The sequence below is a fragment of the Coffea arabica genome, chromosome 8c, assembly GCF_036785885.1.
Source record: "Coffea arabica cultivar ET-39 chromosome 8c, Coffea Arabica ET-39 HiFi, whole genome shotgun sequence".
NCBI classification, from domain to species: Eukaryota; Viridiplantae; Streptophyta; class Magnoliopsida; order Gentianales; family Rubiaceae; genus Coffea; species Coffea arabica.
Window position 1 is genome coordinate 2,159,088 of NC_092325.1, and position 25,903 is coordinate 2,184,990.

The 25,903-nt window shown below is 35.7% G+C and overlaps 3 protein-coding genes across 8 annotated transcripts; all 3 read left to right on the forward strand.

The window, feature by feature from the left end:
- Positions 1-2,006: 2,006 nt before the first annotated feature.
- LOC113703522 (tobamovirus multiplication protein 2A) lies at positions 2,007-7,642 on the forward strand. The gene is made up of 7 exons (XM_027224918.2): positions 2,007-2,166; positions 2,849-3,152; positions 4,721-4,820; positions 5,478-5,558; positions 5,646-5,750; positions 6,285-6,500; positions 7,331-7,642. The coding sequence occupies exons 2-7, from the start codon at positions 2,902-2,904 to the stop codon at positions 7,436-7,438; spliced, it is 861 nt and encodes a 286-aa protein (XP_027080719.2). The 5' UTR covers positions 2,007-2,166; positions 2,849-2,901; the 3' UTR covers positions 7,439-7,642.
- Positions 7,643-17,825: 10,183 nt separating this feature from the next.
- LOC140004178 (type I inositol polyphosphate 5-phosphatase 2-like) lies at positions 17,826-23,001 on the forward strand. 6 transcript variants are annotated; one of them, XR_011820473.1, is made up of 12 exons: positions 17,847-18,106; positions 18,227-18,335; positions 18,512-18,598; positions 19,054-19,141; positions 19,251-19,355; positions 19,848-20,619; positions 20,818-21,002; positions 21,235-21,343; positions 21,628-21,776; positions 21,895-22,136; positions 22,427-22,705; positions 22,784-23,001. XR_011820473.1 is itself a non-coding variant. In XM_072063183.1 (11 exons), the coding sequence occupies exons 1-10, from the start codon at positions 18,077-18,079 to the stop codon at positions 22,103-22,105; spliced, it is 1,845 nt and encodes a 614-aa protein (XP_071919284.1). In that variant the 5' UTR covers positions 17,841-18,076; the 3' UTR covers positions 22,106-22,136; positions 22,424-23,001. The 6 variants fall into 6 exon arrangements, 5 of the variants coding, with proteins under 5 accessions (XP_071919288.1, XP_071919284.1, XP_071919283.1 ...); XM_072063183.1 differs by having other exon boundaries at positions 17,841-18,106; positions 22,424-23,001; XM_072063182.1 differs by having other exon boundaries at positions 22,427-23,001.
- Positions 23,002-23,145: 144 nt separating this feature from the next.
- On the forward strand, positions 23,146-25,903 carry LOC113702769 (peroxidase 20). The gene is made up of 4 exons (XM_027223905.2): positions 23,146-23,845; positions 24,477-24,668; positions 25,036-25,201; positions 25,438-25,903. The coding sequence occupies exons 1-4, from the start codon at positions 23,630-23,632 to the stop codon at positions 25,866-25,868; spliced, it is 1,005 nt and encodes a 334-aa protein (XP_027079706.2). The 5' UTR covers positions 23,146-23,629; the 3' UTR covers positions 25,869-25,903.

The window sequence follows — 25,903 nt, forward strand, 5'->3', positions numbered from 1 at the left end:
TCAAATTTTAGTTTTCGAATTTCAATTTTATCAAACGCATTGAGTTTCTTTCTGCCACTATTAAACTTAACCGTCCATGGCATTCTAGTATTGACATCCATAAAACACATGATCACGTAAAGTATTGGTTAGTAAACCTAATACGTTAAAGATATCTAATCTTTGTGTGTTTGTTTAGACACCTCCATTTGAAACTTTCATTAATCTGCTTCTTAATTATTCTTGGACAAATGGATATTAACACTGGGAATAATTTGGCTATAGTGGAATTCATACTTTTTCCAAATGTAGAAACCCTCTTTCTTTGATTCCAGAACAGGGAGAAAGAAACTAAGAAAAAAAAAGATTAGAAAAAAAAAATCTGGTGCAGGTAATGGCCGGTAGGATGATGCCAAGACCATCTTTGGTTAAAATGCTCTTCGTCCCCACTCATTATAAAAAGGTTTAAATTCTTCTTGCGCCAACGGGATAAAGCTAAACACGAGAATATTTTTCAACCGTTATATATAAGTGCGTGTGTGTGTGTGTGTTTTTTGCACAGTCAATCATCACATGAACGGGCGGGCAGGCTGTGATCCATCATCCTCGATGCCACACTGCACAGGCTCATGTTCTCAAAGGCTTAACGGTTGAATGATTAAAAGAGAACTACTGCCAAACTATTATAATTACCATATAAAGCAAGTTTATTACCTTAGATTTTATGGGTATGAGTTTTAAGTGTTAATTTGACATGTAATGAGTATCTGAGCCACAGAACAAAACTCTGTGTGTCTTTAAGTGTAAAACATGATGATTGGAGGTTTACACTATTGAAAAAAAAATTGAAATGTAATCTAGTCTTTATCTCCATGTACACTTAAGCAATTGCTTTTATATATGCAATTTCAACTAAGTCATGTACCTAAAATGGCCCAATATTTCTTTCTTTTTTTTTTTTTTTTGGGTTTTTGTGTGCTTAGATCCAGAATTTTTGGATTTCTCATTTTGAATGTTCATCCACTCCTACCCTAATTTATTCTAGGGGAGATCCAACTGGACTAACGAGAAAATTAATAGGAACCGAACCACTATCATACAAGACATGTGCATTACACACCCGTATAGATTGGGGGAAGCCGTATAGTGGCAAAGCGATAAAAGGCAAGATAAGGTTTGAATTTTTGACCTCCCATCTCATCAAGACTTTTAAATCATTGGTGGTGACCAACAACCAAAACTGCCGTTGATTTGATTAAAAAAACTGCCGTTAGTTTCCCTATTAAGTGCACAAAGAAAAAAAATTCTAATAAGTAAAACTTGCCGGAATCGAAATGAATCACATGTGATTGTTGTAAAAATTTTTTTTAGTACATGCAAGCAACAAAATTTTTTTTTTTTTTACTACAATATTTTTACAATTGGTTCTACATTAGGAGGAGAGGGAAGGGGGATGGAAATGAACCCAACTAAGCTTATTAAGAATTTGGAAAGAATTACCTCCGAAAACTTTGAAAACGTCCAGAAAATCTTGAACAGGGCATGCAAGCAAAGGGTTTCAAAGTCCTTACCTACATCCAAGGAGGGACAGAATCCCTGCTATCGCCCAATTGATCTAAAAACAACAAAGATATATTAATTAGAAACAATAAAAATAATACAAGAAATATTAAAAAATAGGTAAACAATTTTTGACGTATGAGATAAGAAAATGATTGAAAATATGAAAAATAAAAACGTATTTGTGATGTAAAAAATATATATATATAATTTGAAATAATACATATCCTAACACAATATGTTTGCACAGCTCGAATTAGATGAAGAAAATTAGACAAAAAGAGTTCGAGGATAGCCAAGTCATTTCATTAGTAAAAGGACATACACACAAGCTTGAAAGATAAACACTGAAACAACTAATAAAAAAGAAACAAAAAGAAAATTGCAGAATAAACACAAAATCTTTTTAAACAAATAAAGAAAACTAAAAAACTACAAGAAAAGAACAGTAAAAGGGCAAAAAAGTCCACCTGACATTTTTTTCAACATCAATTCTCTTTCTCTCTCTCTGGCTGACTTTTTCTCTCTCTTCAAATTTTTTCCTTCTGTTGTCCTTTTCTCTGTCTCTGCTGCAAGCCTCGACTTAGCTGGCGATCTCAAGCTCAATTCCGATTATCTCTCCTGCATGTAAGCTCAAATCTTCTTCATCTTTTATCTCTTCATTAATTTATCCTATCGAATTCGCATTTTCCCCATTAAATTCTGATTAATTCAACCATTAAATGATAAAACCTTGGCAGTTTTAATTTTACCGATAAATTTCGCGCGATAGAATGTGTAAGTTATAGAATTTTAGGTATTTTAATGAATTGTGTTATAATCTAGTCAATTATAACAGATTTGTCAAATTTTCCACCTTTTTTATATGGGATAAGTTTCGGAGCTGAATTTTCTGGGAAAATAAAAATTTTTTTATCTAAAATTTTGACAGATTTTAGCATTTCGGAAACAATAGGTGTGCATGAGCTCTATCTACTTTGTAAGAATACAAATTTTTTTTTATTTCAACTTTTTCCGAATTTTTGGAAGTTTGTACTGGACCATTTTTTTCACATTTTTTAGGGCTTAATTGCGAGTAGCTGTTGAATAATTTTAAATTTTAGCTGGAATTTCTTTATCAGGTTCATTTTTTTGCGTCTTATTTGAGTCTTAATTTTTTTTTAATTTTTAGTTGGACTTCTTTTGTCTATTTTCCACATTTTTTTTGGTTTTAACTGAGTATCAGTTCAGTGAATTTTATATTTTTATTAGCCAGAATTATGCATATTTATGGAGCTAATTTGTTAGTAAATATGGATTTGTGTTGTAGAGAATAGAGGAGTTGATGAATTGTTAGCAGAGATTTGGGGAAAAATATAGAGAATGGGGTGCTGCGGGTGCAAGGGGTTCTTTGAGTGCTTGTTGAAGCTCTTGAACTTTTTATTGACTCTGGTGGGCCTAGCTATGGTGGGTTATGGTATATACCTTTTTGTTGAGTACAAGAAGGCATCGTCATCTGGTGATGATTCCAATTTCCCTGCACCATCCAGTGAGGAGTTGATACAGCTCGGTCGCCCTATGCTCATGGCAGTGTCTCTTGCTGCCAACATTTTTGATAAACTTCCAAAAGCTTGGTATGAGGATCTCTTTTGCTGTGTTTTTCATTACTTTGTTAAAGTTCATTTCTTGTATTGGATTGCACTATGGTGAGCACTTTTGGTTTAACTTGTGCATTTAGTTGTTGAAATGGCATCTTGTAGATGTTTTCTGAGAAGCAACTGTCAAACTATCCAGTTTTTATTGGGTTAGGTTGCACAAGCGACACTTCCTTTGATGGTTCTGCAGATGATAAGAGTGTTATCTTTCTTCTCACTGCTATCACATGGCTGTCATAGTTATGTTCTTCCCATTTTTGCATGATGCGCCACTGCTTAAATGCTTTGTGTTGAATGATATATCAAGCCATATTTCTCATTAGGCACTGGAATCTTCAGCTTAACTTCTAATAATTGCTCAGTATCCTTCTTGTCACTACATTGGAGATCAAATTTCTTGTTTGATTGTTGAGGATTACAGTACCTCAATGGACTTGGCTTTTGTCAATGGTAGTTTTAGGTGGTCCTCTTGCCAAGGTTGATGTAATTCTTGATGTGGGTGTACTGTGGAAGGCTATTAGGTTTAAAACAGATTATCTAAGGTCATAAAGCAACCAGACATTAACAGGAAGTGTATTTCATTGAACTTACAAGTGGATCAGGCCTGTTTCTACCAATTAAATAGTGATTAGGAAAATGCTATTTCGGATTCTGTTTCTAGTCAGACATTAGAAAGCTTAGCAAATGCTTGTTTCAATTAAGATAGAAATAATGGATCACATTTGGATTTCCTTTTCGAGTTTCTTCTGGGCAGGAAGTTATTCTTTGGAACTTAGATTCTGTAAGAAGTTACATTGTAGCTAAGTGCCTTTACTTCTATTTTTTTTTTTCTTTCCTGGGACATATGCAGATATTAGACTTTCTACCGTATGTGTACATAAGCTAATAAAGTACGAGTTCATGTATTGTTGTTGTCTTAATGAAATCAGAGGTCTTCATGTTCTAGTTAAAGAGATTACCTTACAAGTTATGTAATTGTTAGTATTTTAATCAATTCTTTTCCATGTTACTGATATGCCTTCTTTTGTAAATTAAGCTTCTTCGTGAATATGAATTCCCTAATCTTGTCCCTAGAAATATTTACGTAGTTCCTTCTTTTTTGGGGCCAGAAAGCAGCAAAGGGAAATTTAGGAGTTAAGAATTGCTAATAAGTAATGATAAAGTGCTGGTCTAGTTTCACTTATTGTAGGTGATAGGTTGTGTTATTGTTGAGGAGAAAATTGAATGTAGATGACTTCACCCCATGAGTTGCTGGAGTGGTGCATGTTGACGGACTTTCTGCATTGTCAAATTGCTGTAGGAAAATTCATATGCAGGTATCATGGAAGATAATGATGCTGTTTCTGTAGCTTTTGTTTGAAAATCATATGAATGTAGCGTGACTTTTGTTCTCACCGATGATGACTTGTTCTTTAGTTGTTCACTTTGAAAGAAATCCTCCTATTGCATGTTTATGATGATAGTTATGTTGTTCACGAAATGTAACTATAGATAAAATTCTCCCTAAGAAATTCTGTAAGATTAGCTAATAAATTTGCTCTTTGCAGGTTCATATATTTATTTATTGGTGTGGGGGTAGTTCTGTTTGTCATATCCTGTTTTGGTTGTATTGGAGCAGCGACACGAAATGGATGCTGCTTGAGTTGTGTATCCTCTATTTTTGCAATTTGTCTGAGCATGTTATATAGTTTATGCTTTATGTCCTGAAGTTTCCTATGCAACTGCTTATGGTAACAGATGTATTTGATGACAGAACTGCAGCTTTTTCTTGTAAGGAGATAAGGTGCTAAATGTTTTGCTTCCTTGATTTTTCTTTCTCTGAGCTGCTTCTCTATTTTCCTTTCTATTTTTCACTTTACAGGCTACTTTTGTCTGACATTTTGCATTGACATGAGAATTTCAAGAATCTGTTCAACTTCAAAGTTCAGTTTGTCTTTGAGCAGCTACACTGAACAATAATACTAAGCATGGAGCAATAGATCTTTGACATAATTTTTCTTATTTTCCTGTTTTCAATTAATTCATTATGTTGATTCGATTTGAACTGTTTTGTATAGATGTCAAGCATTTCCTGAACGCCTTATGTTTTAAAAGTGAAAATACTTATTAAGCTGTATTAGCTCAATTTTACGCCTCAATAAAATTGAACTTTTGACAAGTAGATTTTTCTTTCTGATGAATTTTCTGATAAGAAACCCTTCAAGTTTGTGAAGAATGTGAATAGATGAGTTCAGAGCTTATTTGCCAGGTTCTTATGTCTTTCTTGAGGATGTTATGATGGCTGGGTTCCTTAACTTTAAGCAGTATGCCGTGTTGGTGATCTTGTTGATCCTGATTGAGTTGGGAGTTGCTGCTTTTATTTTCTTTGACAAAAGCTGGAAAGAGGTGACAGTTCCTATAATTTGTCCATCAAGTTTCAAGCTTAGGAATTCTCACTTTTTAATCTAATTATTAAACTTTGACTTTCCTTAGGAAATTCCAGCTGACAGAACTGGAACGTTCGGTATGATTTACGACTTTCTGGAAGAGCACTGGAAGATTGTCAAATGGGTTGCTCTTGGGGCTGTTGTTTTGGAGGTATTTTTGTGCCTGGCCAATTTTACTTTAGGTCAGACCTGAGCTTTTCTCTCCTGAGATTAGCAGGCAGATGCGAGGAGCGAAAGATAAATTCTTGGATTTCATTCAGAGTTGAAATTTCTGACCTGTGTTTTGACGTCTAAGAATCATGTCCTTTGTTTGGAGAGTCATGAAATCATTAGGGGAACTGATATGTGAGATATTTAGGAGTGGCTCTGTATGTCTTGTTTAGTAGTCAAGGTTGTCGTTTAACTGCTAAGCCTTCTACTTCGCTTAAGTTTTTAGGATAACAAAATTTATTGTCTGGACAAAATTGGATCATGGTATTCCATTATTACTGTCTCTGTGTCCTAGCTGCTGGCCTCATTACATTGTGTGGACATACTTGGACCATTTTAGATCATTATTCATGATTCTCTAACACATGCACAAGTTTTTAGAGTTCTAGATTGTCATTCATATAGCATAAATCTAAACCTCCCCTCTTACTATCTTTGTTGGCTTCTCTTTTGCTTATGCCAATAAATACCGCAGGCTCTTGTATTCTTGTTAGCTCTTGTGGTACGGGCTGCAAACAGACCTGCAAACTATGACAGCGATGATGAATATATAGGTGGTCCTAGGCAACAGATCCGGCAGCCACTTATCAATAGACCACAACCTGCTCCTGCTACCGGTGTCCCTGTTGCTGGTACCCTTGATTCACGCCCGAGTAGGAATGATGCTTGGAGTACCCGCATGAGAGAGAAGGCATGTGTCTTGAACTTTTTTCTTTACTTACAACGCATTTTCTGTGTGCTTCTTGAAGGAGTTTTGGATGATTTCATTACAACTATTAATTCACTTGGAAAGTTGAAGTTACCTTGGTATTGGTGTTGGATATGAAGAATAAACTCTTCCCTGGTTCTGATGAAGTGTTAAATCTAGAATGCAAATTCTTCTTTTGGTTAAATTTGGTTTTTGGCACTGGATGTGATTATTCTTTTGATCCATGAACTTTCTCAGACGTGGCTTGATAAGTTATCTGTCCTCTCTTCAACCAAAAAAGGGGGGCTATCTGTCCTTTCCAATAAAAAGCCAGCCCATGTTATAGTTTTGAAACCTCTCTTTTCAGGATAATTTTTGTTGCAAGATGGTTGAGGAACTTGTGGATATAAATTGTAATGGTCTCATTTTGTAAAATTATTCAGAATTATATTGTACCCCAAAAAACAAGTATCAATTAGAGGAAAAGCACTTGAGGTCCTTTCAGTGTAGACATGTAATTGGAAAACTTTAAAAGCTTTTGATGGTTTTGATAGCAATAAGATTTAGTTCTCCACAATTGGGAGCTATTAGCTGTGATCTGCATACACTTTCTCTTTTTGGGTGAGTGGATTTAAGACATCATCGGATGCCTTTTACAGAGAGAAATAGCCGTAAATCCATTGAAAAGAACATGAGGATTATCTCCCCCACTTTTTTACTACAGAAAGTAAAATAAAATTATTTGACCTTTTCTTTTTTTAGCTTCATTGGGTTGTTAATATAATAGTTGCTCAATATTCTAATGTAGTTCTTATTAATTTTTTCTATACCAGTATGGGCTTGATACTTCAGAGTTCACATACAATCCATCAGACTCAAACAGGTATCCACAGGGTACTGTACAGCCTACAGAAGAGAGGAGTCGTTGCACCATAATGTGATCAATGTGGGATTTTCACAGATTTGTAATTGTCTTCTTTTTGGAAACTGTTTTTTTGTAGATTGTGTGAGAACTGTCCAACTTTCAGAGTCTTTTTCTTTCTTTTTCCCCCTTGTACAACCAACATGATTTGCAGAGAGCTTCACCTGTTTTCTCTCTGGTGTCCAGTTTGATATCTGAAGGATGACAACTGTAGTCTATGTTATCTCTAGCCTTTTTATTTTTGTATGACGTTGTTGGAAGGCTTAATACTGGAAAGTTGTGGGATCTAAAGTAACTAAACATGTAAAAGGCCGATAAATGTCGGATATCATGTAAAGTGGTTTAAAGCTACTGCTTAAGAGGTAGCTGCTCAGCTTAGCAAAGAGGAGCCTAAGGATGGATACAAGGCTAGAACTGCTACAGGAGCCCCCAAGGGAGACCAGGAACATTTTCTATGAAGATATGCTTGGGGTGGCAACCACTAGATTAGTACGCAGTTAACAGGACCTAAATCTCTCCTTTGTACAAAAAAAAAAAAAAAAAGAAAAAAAGAAAAAAAAGAAGTAGCTGCACATAAAGTGCGATATCATTTCATGCTATAATTGTCATGAGTAAACAGCCTGTATCTTGTGCAAGCATTCTTCCTAGGGAGGAATTTTGAGCCCGTGGTGTATTATGTGATTTGGGAGTTTTTGTTGAGATGATTCTTTTTCTTAACCTTCTCTTGGTCAGAAACAAAAGTGACATTGAGCATTCTTGCTATAGGCAATTGATCCTGACATCTTAACAGAGGAAAGCCCAAATGAAAGCTGTAGGAGCTTTCTGGGCAATTAAATTTATGCAATCCTTTGTAATTTACAAGCCCTGTTTCGAGTGAAATTTATGCAATCCTTTGGCTTTGCTCTGCTTGTATGTTTATTTTGAAATTGGGTGGGTAGGTTGTGGAGGGAGGGATGGGGCGCTTTCTATACGATGAAATTGCTTTTATTCAAGAATGATTTGGGACCACGGCATAGATGGTAAAAATTGTTGCTGGCCATAACAAGTGGACGGGTGGTTTGCAGAATCTCAGGTACGTCCGGTAGAACCAGGAGACCCTTTACTCTACATTATATCGTCTCTGTAAATTTTCTGCCTCCAGTAAAGAAAAGCTTTCGACGCACATCGGGTAAACTAAAAGCTAGCCAGCTATTATATTGCGTCAATCACCCCCTTTTTTTTTTATAAAAAAAAAAATTAGTTTTTTGATTTGCTTGTTGCGTCAATTTTTGTCTTTTTAAAAAAAAAAATAAAAAATCATGAGTTAAGGCAAGTTATCGAGACTTATATCTTTGTCTTTGTGCTTTTCATCAAGGATTAAACACATGTTCTTGAAATCATAGATCTAAGAATCATAGGTCAGTTAAAGAAATTTTTATAAATTGCTCACTAACGCAATTCTTATAATTGTAGCGGTATTGAAACGTACATGAAGAAGTGCATCGTCTTTATCGAAATGAGCCCACTTGTATCAGCCTCTTTGTGAGAGTACTACAAAGTACTCTGATGCTCAAAGTACAAGATAAAGCCACATTTTCTAGCCAATAACAGCAAAGAAGTGCTCATCTATGTCTACGAGGATAAGCCGTGCAAATCCTTGTCGAAACGCTTAAAGCGCAAGGCAGGTGATGGTGAATACACAAACAACTCCATATCCTCTGTACGAAGAAAATGTGGCGTTCATATTCATCAATGTGGATAAAACGTACGGCCCAAGAATGTGGCCAAATTAAGAAAGTGGCCAAAGCCAGAAGGGCGACTGCAGGAGCAATCGTAATTGAAATTGGCAACCACAACTTCACTGAACTTTTCTTCAATATTTAGTCATCCAATGGGAAACAGAAGAAAGTGATACTCGACAAAAGGTAGTCAGTTTTCCACATAATGGGTTGAAAAATGTTGTTATTTCCACTGGATTTTAGTACATAGAAGTTCAAGTGTACTACAGTCCTTGTTGCTTGAGTTTTTAGGATTTTGACAAGGGAAGTTCAATTGCAGTTCATTTAGTCCTAAGTTAAATCTATTTTGCTTCCTAATTCCAAATATTCGAAAATGCAATTAACTTGTTTTGATCGCAGAGAGCAGGGATCAGAAGTTCAGAAACTCAATATGCTTCAAATTCGAACATTTCCAAATCTTCTGAAAACACTTTATCCAAAACCAACATTATTTAAGCCCTTAAAATATCTTACATAACATGAATAGTTTCGTAATTAATGGACCGAGAATCCCATATGCCAAGTCTTTTAAAGCTTTGTTCCCAGCACATTAACTCTTGCAAAGTTCTTTAATATCTTTTTTTTTTTTTTTGGGTATTCCTTTGGCATTTGCTCTTACTTATCCATCATAATTGGTGTTAGTTAATTATCATTCTGATCGTCAAAAGTTAGATTCAGAGGACTCATCACCTTCGCAATGACTTCCTAATCCTTATGGGTAATGCAACTACCTCTTCATAGGGATGGCAATGTGTGCGGGCACCAACTCGCTGCCAAAATATTGGGGGCGGGGGATTGGGAGGTGCCCGCGCCCCATTCTTGTCCCGTCTTTTGTCATTAAAATAACTTCAAAAAAATGTGTATACACACATGCACGCACACATACACACATCATAATTACACATCAATAATATGCGCATATATATTATAATTTGAGAACTAAAAATATCATAAATTAGATGATAAAATGCGATGATTTGTTTATTTTTATTTTATTTGCATTTTTTTTACATATTGTAAGTTGTTTATTAAAAAATAAAAAAGATGGTTATAAGTTTAGATTTTCCATTAACTATGGAAAAATAAATTAAAAAGATCAAAATGATTTTTAACCTTGATTTCACATTTGAATATTTAATTAAGAGTCTAAAAGAATGATTTACAATAATGTTATTGATATTATATATGTACACAAATAATGTGAAAACAAAAAATAAAAATTATGACTAACTAACAGCGGGAGCACTTGCAGGGGTATGAGGTGAGGCGAGAAGGAGATAAGGACGAAGGAAGATTTTAGAACACGGAGTGGTTGATGGGGGAGTGATCTCTCACCCCATCTCCCCTTCAATGTCATCATTATCTCTCCATGACGTACTAAGATTTAACAAAAATAGAATATCTTTGTATCTTTTCAACGTCTACATATTTTCACATTTCAGCTCAAAATATTGTTTACTTTTATATATTGCATGTAAAAATAATACTAAATGAAACATATATACTATACAGTACAATACTTCTGGCTTTTTAACCTATTTGTTGGTTTGATGCAGGACGTCTCCAAATTCATCTAATTGGAGAAACAAGAAGGTCGGTAAGTGCGTGTCTTTTTCAGTGGTTTTGTTTCGTTAAATCAAGTCTATCTCCACACCATGTATCATACATGATGTATGCACTCCATTAATTGGTTTTGTAGTTGTGGTCCAAACATATGGAAGGGGAAAGATATTATACAAGAAACTTCACTGTTCCTGTTCTTCCTTTGCGACTGTGATTAAATGGACACCGACATTGACTCATTGAGGATGACATTTGCATTTTGGATTCACACATTCAATTGTCTTGTGACTAATTCCTATTTAATTCCTTTTAGATGATAACACTCACAGAAAGAAACAGACTAGCGTTTCTTGAATACTCATCTTGCTTCATTTCATTTTTGTGTAATCATCCCATTCAAACAGCTGTGTCTTGATTGGCAGGCCAGTCACCAAGTCGATGTCCAAAAGATGTCCGGTAGTAATCAAAATGCACAGTTTTGGATTTTTTTTTTTTAACTTGGGTAAATTACAAATAGCTCCTATGGTTTCATCTATTACCATATGATCTTTTTAACTTTTCAAAATGTCTACTTCACCTCTCTATGATTTCGTATAAAGTGAAAACTTGATGAAAAATAACCTATACAACATCGTTAGTTAAAGTACCAGTAATACCTTACTTAAATGGTAAATCAAACAACGAATTAAACACCTTATATAAAATCACAGGGGGATTACATAGATAAATGTAGAAACCATAGAGGGGTGTAGTGGATGTTTATGCAAACCATGGCGGGGCAGGGTTGGGGTTTAAGTAGATGTTATGATTTCATTGCACGCACTTTTGGAGCGCATTGTATATAACCTTTGAAATTGACTGTACATTCCGTCCATTTTCCACTTTACATAAAGTCAAGGAGGTTATATGGCTATTTTGAAACTTCAAGGGATCATCTGACATTGTGCAAAATCAAAGGGCCGGTATTTGTAATTTATCCTTTCTTCTTTTTGTGTTTTCTTCTCCATGTTTTTAGTACATCAACAACTATGCAAAAATTGACTTGCACCGAGACATTAGAAATTTTTTTTCCTGGTGGCGGCTACACATTGGAATTTGAAACCAAAATGTCATATGTTAGCTGTATATTTTCAGCCTTTCTTTTTGAAGATTTTCCAATATTAGTGCAAAAACCTTTCTTTTTGAAGACTTTTCAAAGATTAGTATATACAAAACATGTAATATCACCAACCATTCACACGTAAATTTTGACAATCCTACCGGCATTGGGGCCATTTACATATTACTTGCAGAAAACGAGATTGGCTGCTGATATACAGACCATGTTCTCTCTAATGGTATTATCACAAAATAAACGAGGGTTGAAGTAATTAGCTTGATCACTGTTGCAACATTGGACCTTGAAAAGGAATCTGGATTTTTTTTTTAAATAAACATTTAAAAATTAAAGAATCAGCCTGATCTTTAAAGGGAGAATATTCTCTTTTATAATATTTCAACTTGAGAAATCTTAATGTCAACTCCATTGGGTATTTGCTTTTTCAGATCCGTTTGGGATAATGGGGTGAGATTATTCACAAAAGCATCTAATCACAAGCCTTAACAAAAGTTAGCAACTAGAAATATATTTAATAGTTTGATATGTAATTGAACCAATTAGGTTGGTGTCTCAATTTATTGTTTAGCTAATGTGTCACGCAATAAAAACGTAATATGGACAAGTTGATATTCTTTACGTTTTCAATTAGTTAAAGATATAGATAACTATTGTATCCTCAATCTTAATTTGGTAAGATATGAAAATGTCGGCCAAATATATATTACAGGGAAGAAAAAAGTTTATGCCGATCATTTACCTCATCATATCTTAAGAAAAGATTGTTTAAAAATCTCATTTATCTTGATTGGCCAAAGCAATGATTTCTATTAATTTGTCTGGGATTATGAATATAGTGGTAGCTAGTGCAGGTTCAATAGACTAAAATATTCGCAAGTGGAATGGGGTAGCACTTGAATCCGTTTCAACTTTGTCATTGGCTAGAAACTGAAGAGAGCTACTATCTTGTTTCTTTAGATGAAATGATGAGTAACAAAGTGGGTTTTTTTTTTTTTTTTTCTTGTTTTGCTTTAATTGCAAAAGCTTGTCTTTGTTTGGGTAGCCACTCACCACCATAAAACCTTCTCTTTCTTATGGGATAATTTCATAAACCTAGCTTGAGGTTTCACGAAAGATCACTTAGCTCCTTTGAAGTTTTCAAAATCTCACTTAGCACCAATCGAATTGACATTTTGATGACATTGTTAGCACTTGTAACCAAAAGTAATATTAGAGGAGAGAGACTATTTTAGTGCCCTTAACGCCCTTAGCCTATCAAAATAATGAACATTTTGCAAACCAAGAAAAGAAATACTAAATTGGAACTATATTAAAAGTGAGGGGGTAAAAGTTGATAACAATTTATGTTGCAAGCAATAGTCACTTTTATAGCAGAGAGATATTGTAAAAGCAAATACTATTCTTTAAAGGCAATTAGCATATAAACCTTGTACATTTGAGCAAAAAAGCTTAGCAATAAATGAAATTCTATTTCAATATCATACAGAGAATTTTTTTGAAATAGACAGCCTTTTTCATGGATGTGAAAAATGAAAATTTTACTATAAAAAGAAAAAAAGTCAAAATTTGATAAACCCTGGAGCTTCATTTACTTCATTTCTCCCATGCTCTACATGAATAGGAACAAACAAACAAATAAATAGATAAATCCTATATTTCATTGACATTTGCAATTCAATTGTATATATATGTATATATATGTATGCATACATGCATGCATGTATATATGTAATGTATGTATGTATGTATCGACATTATATAAGAAATGTAGTAAATTTAGAGAAAGAAATACAGGTTTAGAAAATTTAAATATGAGGGTATTATTGATAATTCCTCACCTTTGATATTGGCATATGGTTTCACTATCACTTTTTAAAGGTGCTGAGTGAGATTTTGAAAATTTTTGGAGTGGTAGATGATATTTTTTGAAACTTCAAGGGAGGTTTTTGAAATTATCCCCTTTCTTTTGTTCTTTTTTAGCCATCTTCAAATAAAGAAGGGAGTGGGGGTCAATGAATTTCATGTCATCTGGAAAGAGTCCATCTACACAAAATCATTGAAAATCATGACATTCTTAAGTGATACACATAAATATGAAAATTCCTAAAATCAAGGCGGTGAGCATCTTTTCGTATTGTAAAGTTGTGGAGAACTTTTAATGACTATCAAAAGAAAGACATTTATACAATTGATAAAGACGTACCGATTGCCGTAGGTACTTGTACGAGCCCGACTATGTAGTGTTGGTGCCTACGATGCAGTACATTATATTACGTCTGACCAACAAAAAAAAGTAACAATAGATAAAAGTTTGGAGTAGTAGAAGAATTAAGTAACACAAAATCTAAGAAATCATTTCGGTATCCCCTTCATAACAATGAACATCTTCTATTTCAATTTAATTGACAAATATCTCAACTGCAAGGCCATTTGGATTTGTTTTTATATAGAAAAATATGCTGTAACGTCGTAATGTATATACAAAATAAAAAGATAATTAAAAATACATCAAATGAATATTTTAAGAAAATTTTCTCCAAACCCTGCAATCCAAACTGTACGTAAGTTTTTCATGCATGCATGCATTTTTCTGAAATCTAGTTCGCCTTTGAACCAACTTCTTGTATTTCGAAGAGCCATTTGGTTCCAACTTCCAAATGGTAAGTTGAAACCGAAACTACAATCTTTGATGAGTGTAGGGGCAAGTTTCAAAAAGGGTTCCACAAGAAAAAGAAAAAAAAAAAAATCGCGAAAGGGTCTGATCGATGTGCGTGGGATCAAGTTTCCTGTCTGCTTCTTTCATGAGTTCATCTGTCCACTATCTCAAGATGAAAAACAATTGGGTCCATGGCGATGCATGAGAAGGGGTAATCACCTTTGAAGTCCCTTTTGACAATTATCTTAGTTTGTGATGTTTATCCAATATGACATTACAAAGACGGAGTCAACAATATGTCAATAAAGGTTTTGTCACCTCGTCCTGCAAGCAAAGGCCACTATAGGCAAGCAGCTTTCGCCTCAGGGATGGCTGGGGCCTAGTTTAAGGCGGTTGATTCTGTCCAGTTGGGTTGGGGGTGTTGTAATTCTTATAATTTTTAGCATAAATTCATATAATTTTAATGTAATTGTGAATTTAGTTATACAAGTTCACAAATTTCATATTTATTCTAAAATTATACTATTTTACTCCAAACAATTATATGAATTTATATAATCAGACGACACTGGACAAAAAATTCAACTGAAAAAGCCCTTGGAAGGGAGGACTGATTCACTGCAAGTCCACTACAGGACTTTGAAAAATTTAGACGTTTATGGTAATTGGATTGCTATGAAGACTTTATTCTTGAGCTGAATTCCCAGAAAAGAAAAAGAAGGAGGCAAAAACATATTTCACCTTATATATTTTACAAGCTATAAGCAATGCAAAGTAAAAAAATGGCCAACCACTCAACTAATTATAGTAATATCCAAGCAGCAGCAGCAGCAGAGATGAGAGAGGGAACTATATTGTTAATTATTGCTTCTTCCTTCCCACAGTGAAGCTACCAGCCTACAGCTATAGATGTATTGTATCCTACTCACTCCGTTGCCTGACGAAATCGAAATGCAGCCTTCCAAATTCCTAACTACTTTTTTTTCTTAATTATTCACTTCTCAATCTGTGATATCAGCCTCTGGAACACACACTGTTTGATAATCTTTCCACGGTCATAGTTCATTTACCACCACATATAGTGCTGTGGTCCAGCCAATTTTTGTCCATGGCTTCATCCACGGACCCTTCTCTATTGACCCACTTCTTGGCTCATGCCCATATATTGTCAATTTGTTATTGTTCCTCCACGCAGCCTTCTCTATTGACTGACTTCTTAGTTCTTGGCTCGTGCCCATTGTCAATTTGTCAAGGGAATAGGTACTCAACTAATAACACCTTGCAGCTGTATTTGCATGAGAAAATACAGAAATTAAACATATAAATGCAGGTATTAAAAAAGAACCCCCCCCCCTTTGTGTTACTCGTACATTTTCATTTATTAGATTCTATGATAAAACTAACGGTGAAAGTGTGATTACCAAAAGAAGTGAAGTGCGATTAACATCTCTTATTCTTAAAATACTAACGACAGGAAACGCTGACTAAAATATTTATATATGTATGTACGTGGATACTTTTTCTTTAGGATTTTATAAGTTAAAAGTTTTTAAACTCCCTCAAATTTTATCTACACTACAAACGAATTCGTTAAAAAGTAATTTGGTCACCATAGAAACTTAAAATTTCTCTTTAGGCTCTACAATAAGGAGAAAAAAAAAGAGGAGATATCAATACATCTCTCTGGAATGGACGAGCCTTTTGGCCTTTTTCCTTTAACGCTTTATATATCTCAGTTAGATCAGTGCTATAATACAAGATGTGATGGTACAGGTGTTGCCGATTGTTAGAAAGGAAAGCCAAAAACCATGGAAAAATCCCAGCCACGAACTACTTGGTGCAACTTTTAATTGGAAAATCCTCACCTAGTGTACACTTGCCAACTGCCCACAAACCTACACTATAGAGTCACACGGACAGATGTGCTCAATTCTATAAATATTTCACGTATATACTCATGTTGATTTTTTTTATGTACCGTCCAACCTGGTACCAACAATAATTGTGGGTATAATAATGTTAATCAGGACATAATCATCGTTTTGACTCGAACTACTGATGATAATATGGTCGTAAATCTTGATCTTTTCGGCTTTGTTAATCTAGGTGACGGCCAAGTTTCTGGCTGATTTGTGAACGCGGGGTCAATATAGATGATTTGCTGTGATGTCAAGAGGACAATCTAGTGTTAAATTTGCTAATTTGGCGGTGCCTGATTTTGCTGGTGCCTAGCTTAACCCGCGTCTAGTTTATTCAAATCATGCATCATTAGAGCTGGGATTTGCAACTTGGCCAACAGATAGGTGGCTGGTCGAGTTGAATAAGTCCGCGGCTGGTGATGTGGAAACGCCAGAGGTTGGTTAACCAAACTGCTGACTGCAGCCTTTTTGAGCTCTCATGTGTCAGTTTATTGTCATCTAGTTTTGGATGATTTACTAAACAGTGAACACCTTTACGGAAAAAAATGTTATGGTCACAAACCCAGAACAACATGTTACTTTTGATGAAAATCCAAGTTAATTAGGTTGACCGAAACATTTTAATCTCAGGTGAGACCAATTTTTTTTTTTTGGGATAAACAATAGAATTTCATTTAGTCGAATCACTATTGGCTACAAATACATGGAAAACATGCAGATAAAACCGAAGTTTGGAGCTGGTTTACCATAATAATTTGGTTGCCAAAATTTAGTTGAATGATATTTTTTTTTTTACCTAAGGTGTTAGTATGCCATCTCTTGAGTTGTTGTTGTGTTTTGGGATGCCTTTGGTAGTCCATTTTTTAGAGTAATGTGTGTGCGTTTTTTTTTGGACATAGCCTATATTAGTGAAGGGTCACTAGTTTCTAATTTAATTTGGTGTGCAACTATTATACAAGTTTTTAATTTTTTTTAATATTCATTCCTCATATTAAATGATCCCCAACCATATGAATCATTGTCTATTAGGTCATGGCTAATGCATGTTTTTTGGCCATTACTTCATATCATCCAACATGCAGGCTGAATTAAGTGCTGTCTTTGTACTTTACTACTTAGGATTTTTTTTTCAACCATTTGTATCAGTGGCTGATGTGTGCACAGTAGCCCTTTTGTGGGATTTTGATACTGTACCAGTTGAATGAAGTAGGACAGATTTGTTAGGTTTGTAAAGTCTTAAATTGACATTCTTATTTTATACAACTTATTGGGTTGGTTTTTGATTGAAATTTCTTATGATAGCATGCTTTTGATTATCAACGCGAAAAGGACAACATGAGAGGACCATCAGGGTACATTTTTTTTTAGGCAAGTTGGGCAGTGAATGTTCCTGAAGCCATTACTTTTTTTGTGGCCAATGCTATTTGTACTGCTGACGAATCTTCTTTGTAGTTTGGTATCAGGGAGTCTAATAATAGACAACCCTGTTTTTATTTAGCCTTACAAAACACTTAAAATGTATTTAACTCCAACAAGTATAAAATCTATGGCATTTCATGCGCAGTTGAGAACAGCAGTGTATCGGCATTTGCAAGTAGTATTCTTGAGTTTCAGGTCCACCTTTTTGGTTTTCTTGTCTTGAAACATGAAAACTCGAAGAGCAAAGCGTTCTCCGGTATTCTTTTTTCTTTTTTTCTTTCCGGCCACATGTTTTTCAGTAGTTCTCCTAGAATCTTGAGTTCTTGATAATGATTTGATTCTAATGATTATGCTGATTGAGAGTTGCATTTGGTAGCAGCCATTTTGGCCCTCCATTGTAATGAAAAAATGGCTGAACATTAAGCCTAAGGCCCATGACTTTAGTGAGGATGAAGTTGACACTGAAACTGAGAGTGAGGATGACGGTATGTTCAGCACAATTCATCCATTTCAACTCGTTTCTTGGTTTTTCTCTCCCTGCTTAATTGTTTTATGCAATTCGCTGCTATCTTTACTAATTATAGTGTTTCGTTATATTCGACTTAGCTTGATTATCCTTTGCTTGCCTTGAAATGGTTATTCTGTTGCACTTTCTTTTCAGTTGACTCCCTTAAAAATGAAAGAATCGATCAGGATCATGCCCGTAGGATCCAGGGGAGCCAATCTGTATGCCAGAATGAAGATTCAGGTAATTTACAAATTTTGGTTCTGTGAAATCTTTCTATAAAATGGAAAACCAGCTTTCTTTCGTACCTACAAAGAGCATGCCTGTATATTGAGGTAAATAGGTTTTCTCTAGTTTTTTCACTTTTATGATCATTTCAAACTCCGCAGTTTGGCAACTAGCAGACCAGTGCAAGTGCAAATTGATTGGTTAATGCTTCCTTTCTTAAATGGTATTCGTTCATTCAGTTATTAATTTGCCCCACTCCTGCACTTTTCTTGCGAACTCAACTGTAATCACCTTCTTCAGGAATATAGTAACATATATTTTTCTTGGCTGTGGTTCAATTATTGTAGCCAGCTTGAACGAAAATTTATCTTTTTACCCGATGTCTTGTCTTGAGAACATTTCAACCTTAGATTGGTTTGTCATGCTGTTGGAGAAGACGGCATTGCATTAACACTTGACAATGGTTTCAGGGAATTATTCAAAGGAATACTCGCCGAGACACAGGAGAGGAAAATCAGAAACTCTTAGAGTTCAGTATATAAGCAGAAGAGATGTGAGGTTTGGCTCCAAAACCATGATTTTGGATGTGTTCTCTTATAAACGAATTGTCAGTGCTGAAATCTTTATCAGGTGACAAATTCATTGGGAGTTCTTGTTTCCTCTGCAGAGTGACAATAGGTACTTGGAATGTCGCTGGAAGGCTACCAAATGAGGATCTTGAGATTGATGAGTGGCTGTCTACCCAAGAACCTGCAGATATGTATATTCTTGGGTAAGTACTTGAGGTCGTTTCCAGGTCTAAGAGCTGCTTGCTCAAGGAAAAAGTAGTCTAAGAACCTCATCTTTTACAGTGAGTTTGTAACATGCCAAGACCACCTGCAACACACATGATTTAGGTTATCGAATTTTGAAAGAATGAAATGCCTATAAAAAATCACTTGATTCTGAAGCTCCTACAGATAATATTCAATCTAGAATTCCCTCATTGGATAACTTTGAGAAGTATATTCAACTTGATAAAAGCTTTATTCTCTTCTAGAACTGGTTGAACTTCCCAGAAATCCCTTCCTCAATTGTGCTTCACTAGTCGTTTCCAATTTCTATGTCTAAACTGAAATATGCATTCTGTGCATCCTGCCAACTGGAGCATCTATTGTTCTTCTCTGAACATGTCTAAACCACTCTGCTTCATCCCAAACTAGTCTTTACTTGCTGTGAGGATTTATCCGGATTTGAATTCCGAGGTGTTTATGCTTGCTCACAGTTTCCAGGAGGTGGTTCCTTTGAACGCTGGAAACGTATTCGGAGCAGAAAATAGAAGGCCAATTCCAAAATGGGAGGCAATAATACGAAGGACCTTGAACAAGTCACCAGAGCGTGAAGCTATACAGAAAAGCTACAGTGCTCCTCCATCCCCAGTATTAAGGACTTCTGCTGCTGCTGACATGCTTGCTGAAGTTGCAGAAACTCCTATCCTAGACACTATCAGCATGCAGTCTATTGGTACCAATGGGATATGTGAAACTGAGATGACTGTGGCGAAGGACATTCAATTGCAGCGAATATTTGGAATGGACAGCAACAATAGATTGGACTGGCCTGAACGTTCACTGGATGCTACACCTCAAGTTCTTTCTTCTAGATTGAAGTTGCGAAGAGTTTTGAGCAGCTCCGGAAGGATGAATGAAATGTCTGAGGAGAGTCGTGGGTTGAAAAGGGTGCACCACAGCTCCGGAAACTTAGCAATGATGTGGATGGATCAGCAAGATGGACTTGAAGTTCTTAATCCTCTCTCTGATGGGTCTGATCAATATTCTGAGGAGGAAGACGACTCTTTTCTGGAACTAAGTGAGGCCAAACAAAAACTTGAGGCAAAGGATCCCGTAAAGTTGCGCCCCAGGTATGTCCGGATTGTCAGTAAGCAGATGGTTGGGATATATGTGTCAGTTTGGGTGCGTAGAAGGTTGAGGAGGCACATAAACAATTTGAAAGTCTCTCCTGTGGGTGTTGGGCTTATGGGTTACATGGGAAACAAGGTATTATTGAGCTTTTCTAATTGTTTAGAATTAGTGCCATTTGATGAAACAAAAAATTGCCTTTAAATCATGCACTTGGTCAGTTCCTGATTCTTTGGTCTTATCTGTGCGTCCTATCACATTAAGGCAATGAATATGAATATGTAGTGGCTGCATTTCACATTATTAAAGACCTTACTAATCCTGCTTCTGCCATAGGGATCTATTTCTTTGAGCATGTCACTTTACCAGTCACGTTTGTGCTTTGTATGCTCTCATTTGACCTCTGGACAAAAGGAAGGGGCTGAACATAAACGCAATGCTGATGTAAACGAGATACTAAGAAGAACTCTGTTCTCCTCTGTCTTTGAAAGTGATCAGCCTCAGACAATTCCATCTCACGAGTATGTATTTCGCAGCAATTTTCTTTCTTTTACCGTAGAGAGAGGAGGAAGGTGGTTACTAATCGCATTGTGATATTAGGTTATGCTTTCCAGAAAATTTTCTGTCCTTGAGATATACTACTTTCCCAAGACTTGGAAAATTTGTATTTGGTAGCTAGCAATTTCCTTTTACCTTTTATTTGTCCATTATGTTATTGTATCATGAGTTTGAACCAAATTTTTGTCTAAGCAGTCAGATATTCTGGTTTGGGGATTTAAACTATCGCATCAGTATGTTGGATGAAGAAGTACGGAAGCATGTTGCAAACAAGAAATGGAATGAACTTCTTAACAGTGATCAGGTGAGATTCAAGTCCCCTGATTTGCATCCCTATTGTTAGGTTCAGTTGAAGCACATAGGTTTTTGTCCAAGTTTATAGGAGGAGGAGGAGTACTTTCTTCTGGATTTTAGAAGTATTCACTTAACTAGATCACAGGGTTGATTTTTTTTTTTTTTTTTAACTAGTGTCCTTTGGTTAAGTTAATTTTCTTGCCCAAGGGACATTTTTATTTTGAAAAGTCAGAAGAAGTTTGCTGCATGATGATAAATGAGAAAAAGCTTACAATAGCAGTATAAATGTGGCAGCTTAGCAAAGAGCTACGAAGTGGGCATGTATTTGACGGATGGATGGAAGGGGTCATAAACTTTGCCCCAACTTACAAGTATGAATTCAATTCTGACAGATATGTTGGCGAAGATCCAAAAGAAGGGGAGAAGAAGAGATCACCAGCATGGTAAGCGAGATCTTTAATAGCCAAATCTAAGATCTTTGTGAAGGAAAGTATTTTGCATGCAATTTTTCCCAATGCACATTGCATTATCCAGTAATGTTTAAGAGAATTGATCCTTCAGGTGTGATCGCATTCTGTGGTTGGGAAAAGGCATAAAGCAGCTGTCTTACAAGAGAACAGAGCTAAAGCTCTCAGATCATCGTCCTGTCAGTTCAATGTTCTCGCTCGAAGTTGAAATCTTTGATCATTGCAAACTTCATAAAGCTCTGAAATCCAGTGCAGCAGTGCATCCTGATATTTTCCTCAATGAAGGTGGGGAATTTGAGATGTAGCATACTGATAACAAGTCAAGCAGTGTAAAAGGTAATTCAAATAAGATTTTCATTTCCATGGTTACTGAGTATCTTTTTTGTTCTCTTGGAAAATGAAATGAGTATCAGTTTTATTCTATTGGTATTAGAGTTCTATATAATAGGACGATTAACATTCTTGTTTGTGAATTGGTTGTACTTGAAACTTTTTTGTGTTTTCACTATGAAATTGCTAGGATCACCACTTTTGCCTGTTCATTGAACTGCATTCTGCATATTTTTATTTTTGTATTGTGTATAGATTGATAAATAATCACTTTTTGCTGTTCCCTTTTCAAGCAGGTACACAGGCTTCAATGGACTAAATAAAAGTTTAGTGGATAGTAGAAGTTCATCAAGCCCATAGGAAAAACCAACTCTTTCTCTCCTCTAAAATGCGTCCCAGAGACCTATCTCAAAGTATCATCCAGAGGCCTTTGCATGTTAAAGATGGTAGAAGGTATTAACATTGATCCATAAAGACCAAGTTAACAACAACAACAGATATAACTTTTGGAGCATCCGTATCTGCATGGTATAAGAATTTGCTAGTTTCTTTGAATTCACAAGGACAAAGAAGAGGTGACTTTCTTCATATGTACATAGCAGGAAGAACCACACGAGCTTGTTTTTAACTTTCTTTTGTTTCTCTTTTTTCAGCTGGAGTGAGTCATATCTTGCCAGTTTTCTGAGTTTATGTGGATGTTGGGAAATTCAATTGTTCCTTTTATGCTTAATGGGCGGGGAAGGGTTTTTTTTTTTTTATGTAGATGATAAAATTTTGTCTGTCCTCCTATCCTTTGTGAGCAGATGGGGACCTTACTCTGTAACAGATTGTCTATGTGGAATATATAAGAAGAAGCTTTTATGATCCTCCACTTAGGTGTAACTCACAGTTGTCTTTTTTGAAAGTCCAATTTACATCAACCTCCCTCCCCAGCCCGTTGCTACCTTGTATTCTCTCTTCTTTGGATCCCACCAGTCTCCTTCCCAATCCTTTAAAACATGACAAGAATAACTTGATTTAATCCAATCTCCTCGCTCATGAGTACCACTTGTCTCAACGGTTTGTCAAATTAGAGGGTGCTTTCTGGATATACTCCTTGTGGTCAAGATAAAATGCATGCTTTGTCTTGTACTTTTTTCCCTCTTCTTCGACTTGTTAATTTTTCTACCATTAGTTGATCCTCCTCCTAATGAACTTTCAGTAAAGGCACAGCCACCATTAAATCTAATTCTCACTTTTACTGAGCTACCAGATAAAGCAGGCAATTTAGCTATTGTTAGGTCCATCTACTCTTGAAACAGTAAAAGTTCAAAGTATTTCATGAAAGCTAAGTTGGTTTTGACAATCCAAATGAAACCAGTAACCAGATTCTTTAAGAGCCTAGATTTTGTCAACTTTTCCGTACCTATACATAGAGAGAAGCTGCTATTGGAATCTCCTTATTGGCTCAATTTCCATTTCTGTAGAATCTCGTTCACAAGTTTTATGTCTGAGTCCCAATGAAGTCCGTGCAAATATCATTCTTTGTACTTGTTTTGACAATTTTTCGCGTAAGAAATTCAAGATGTGATAGCCCTCTCGTTCTTGACTACTACAAAGAAACATGCCCCCATTTGGAAGAGATGGTGCAACGCATTGTTGAAATTGCTGTGCTCGAAGATCCTCGTATGGCTGCCTCGCTGCTACGGTTGCACTTCCATGACTGTTTTGTCATGGTTTAGCCTCTTTTCTGTTCTCTTTCACATTGCTTAAGTTATACTTAGTTGCCTTTCTCGTAAGATTACATTCATCGATAACAAGTTGCTGCAAAACTTGGTATTGGTACATACTGGTAAAACACTTTCTAACTGATGAAAAGGCTAGTTGTGCTAGTAATCCTTGAGGATGATTCTGAACTCGACATCATCCTCTTTTCACTTCGTTTCTTCAAGGGAATGGATAAACCAAATCTGTACGATTCCTAATGCTAAATTCGAAGGTTAAACTTCTACTATGCACTATGTCGGAATAGGATGGCTAGGCTAGGTTGTTTAAAACCATAAAATTTAAGTTGTCAGTTGGCAAAGTAAGAATTGCCTACTAATTTCCAGCTTGTTAGTAAAGAAAACTAAAATCTGCATACAAGAACTTCTAAAACTTTTGTACTTACTCATCATCTAAGGCCGTAGAACAGTGCTGGCATTCGAAGCAAGATGGTTATACAACTTTCTGCAATAATTTTGAAGTAGACAGAGGGTTATTGCTGGTAAAATGGGAGTAATTTCATTGGTCTCTAACAGTGGCCCTAATTTAGCAGTGAGATTACCTGTTTTTGTTTTTAATCTTTGTTGAACTCAATCTTCGTAGGGATGTGATGCATCAGTTTTACTCGATGATTTTGAAAATGTTATAAGTGAAAAAGAAGCAGGGCCTAACTTGAATTCTCTGCGAGGATTTGAAGTCATAGATGAAATAAAGTACGTAGTTGAAGAGTCCTGTCCTGCTACTGTTTCATGTGCTGATATAATAACCATTGCTGCTCGGGATTCAGTTGTATTGGTACTTCTCTCTTCCTTCTACTTCATATTTGCACACATTTTTGGATTACGTCTCCTAAAGATATGAATACTGATGGGTTCTGAGATGCATATCTATTTCATTGTACTTCAAGAAAAATCAAAGTCGTTGTTGATTGATGTTATAGACAATCCAAATCCCCAGAACTTTGATGATTTTAACATGGTTGGTGTAGTATGTAGAAATGGTGAAAATTAAATGAAAAGATTGTTTATTGATCGCCAATTGTGCGGTTCCAATAAGATTTCAACCATCTGAATATTGTTTTCATAATCTGCTTCCTCATTTTGATGGCAACCAAATCATTTCCAATTTCTGAACGCATTCTTCTGGGGCTCTTTGTTAAAAGAGAGGTGGGCCCGGGTGGGATGTCCTTTTAGGCCGGAGAGACTCTCTTACAGCAAGCTTCAATGGTGCCAATCAGTTTATTCCAGCTCCAAACTCCACTCTAGACAGCCTCATAGCCGACTTTCAACAACAGGGTCTTGACACTGGAGACTTGGTTGCTTTATCAGGTAACTGTTGAAACATTTTATCCCTCAATGACTCTTAAACTGAATTCTAACTTAAAAAGAACATGACAAAATGCTCTTAAAACTGACGAGATGGAATTCCTGTTTTCAAAATGTTAGTCCAGAAGTATGAAGCCATCAGTAACTTACTTCAGAGTCTTCCTTTTTGTGCTTTGTTATCAGCTTTTGGTAAATATGTTCGCGAGAGTTTGTTATCTTCAAGTTTTTTCCATGAGCAGGCAGCCATACTTTGGGAAAAGCAAGGTGTTTGAGTTTCAGGCAAAGGATCTACGACTACAATTCTGAAGAAAAATACGGCTATCATGAGAGAGATGAGGAGTACCTCAGTGCTTTACGATCATTATGCCCAAGATCAGGGAGGGATAATACGCTGGCACCACTTGATCTCAAGACACCAGCTAGGTTTGACAACCACTACTTCATTAACATCATTGAAGGAAGAGGACTGTTGATATCAGACAATGAGCTGGTAGACCAAGGTCTTCAATGGGAAATAAGAAAGCATGTCTTTGCTTATGCCTCTAATCAAGAATATTTTTTTTATTCATTTGTAAACTCAATGATCAAGATGGGGAATGTTAATGTGCTCACTGGAAACAAGGGTGAAATTAGAAAGAACTGTAGATTTGTTAACTCTTATACAATTTGAAAAGAACAAGGAATAGGACTCAATGTTCTTTTGAA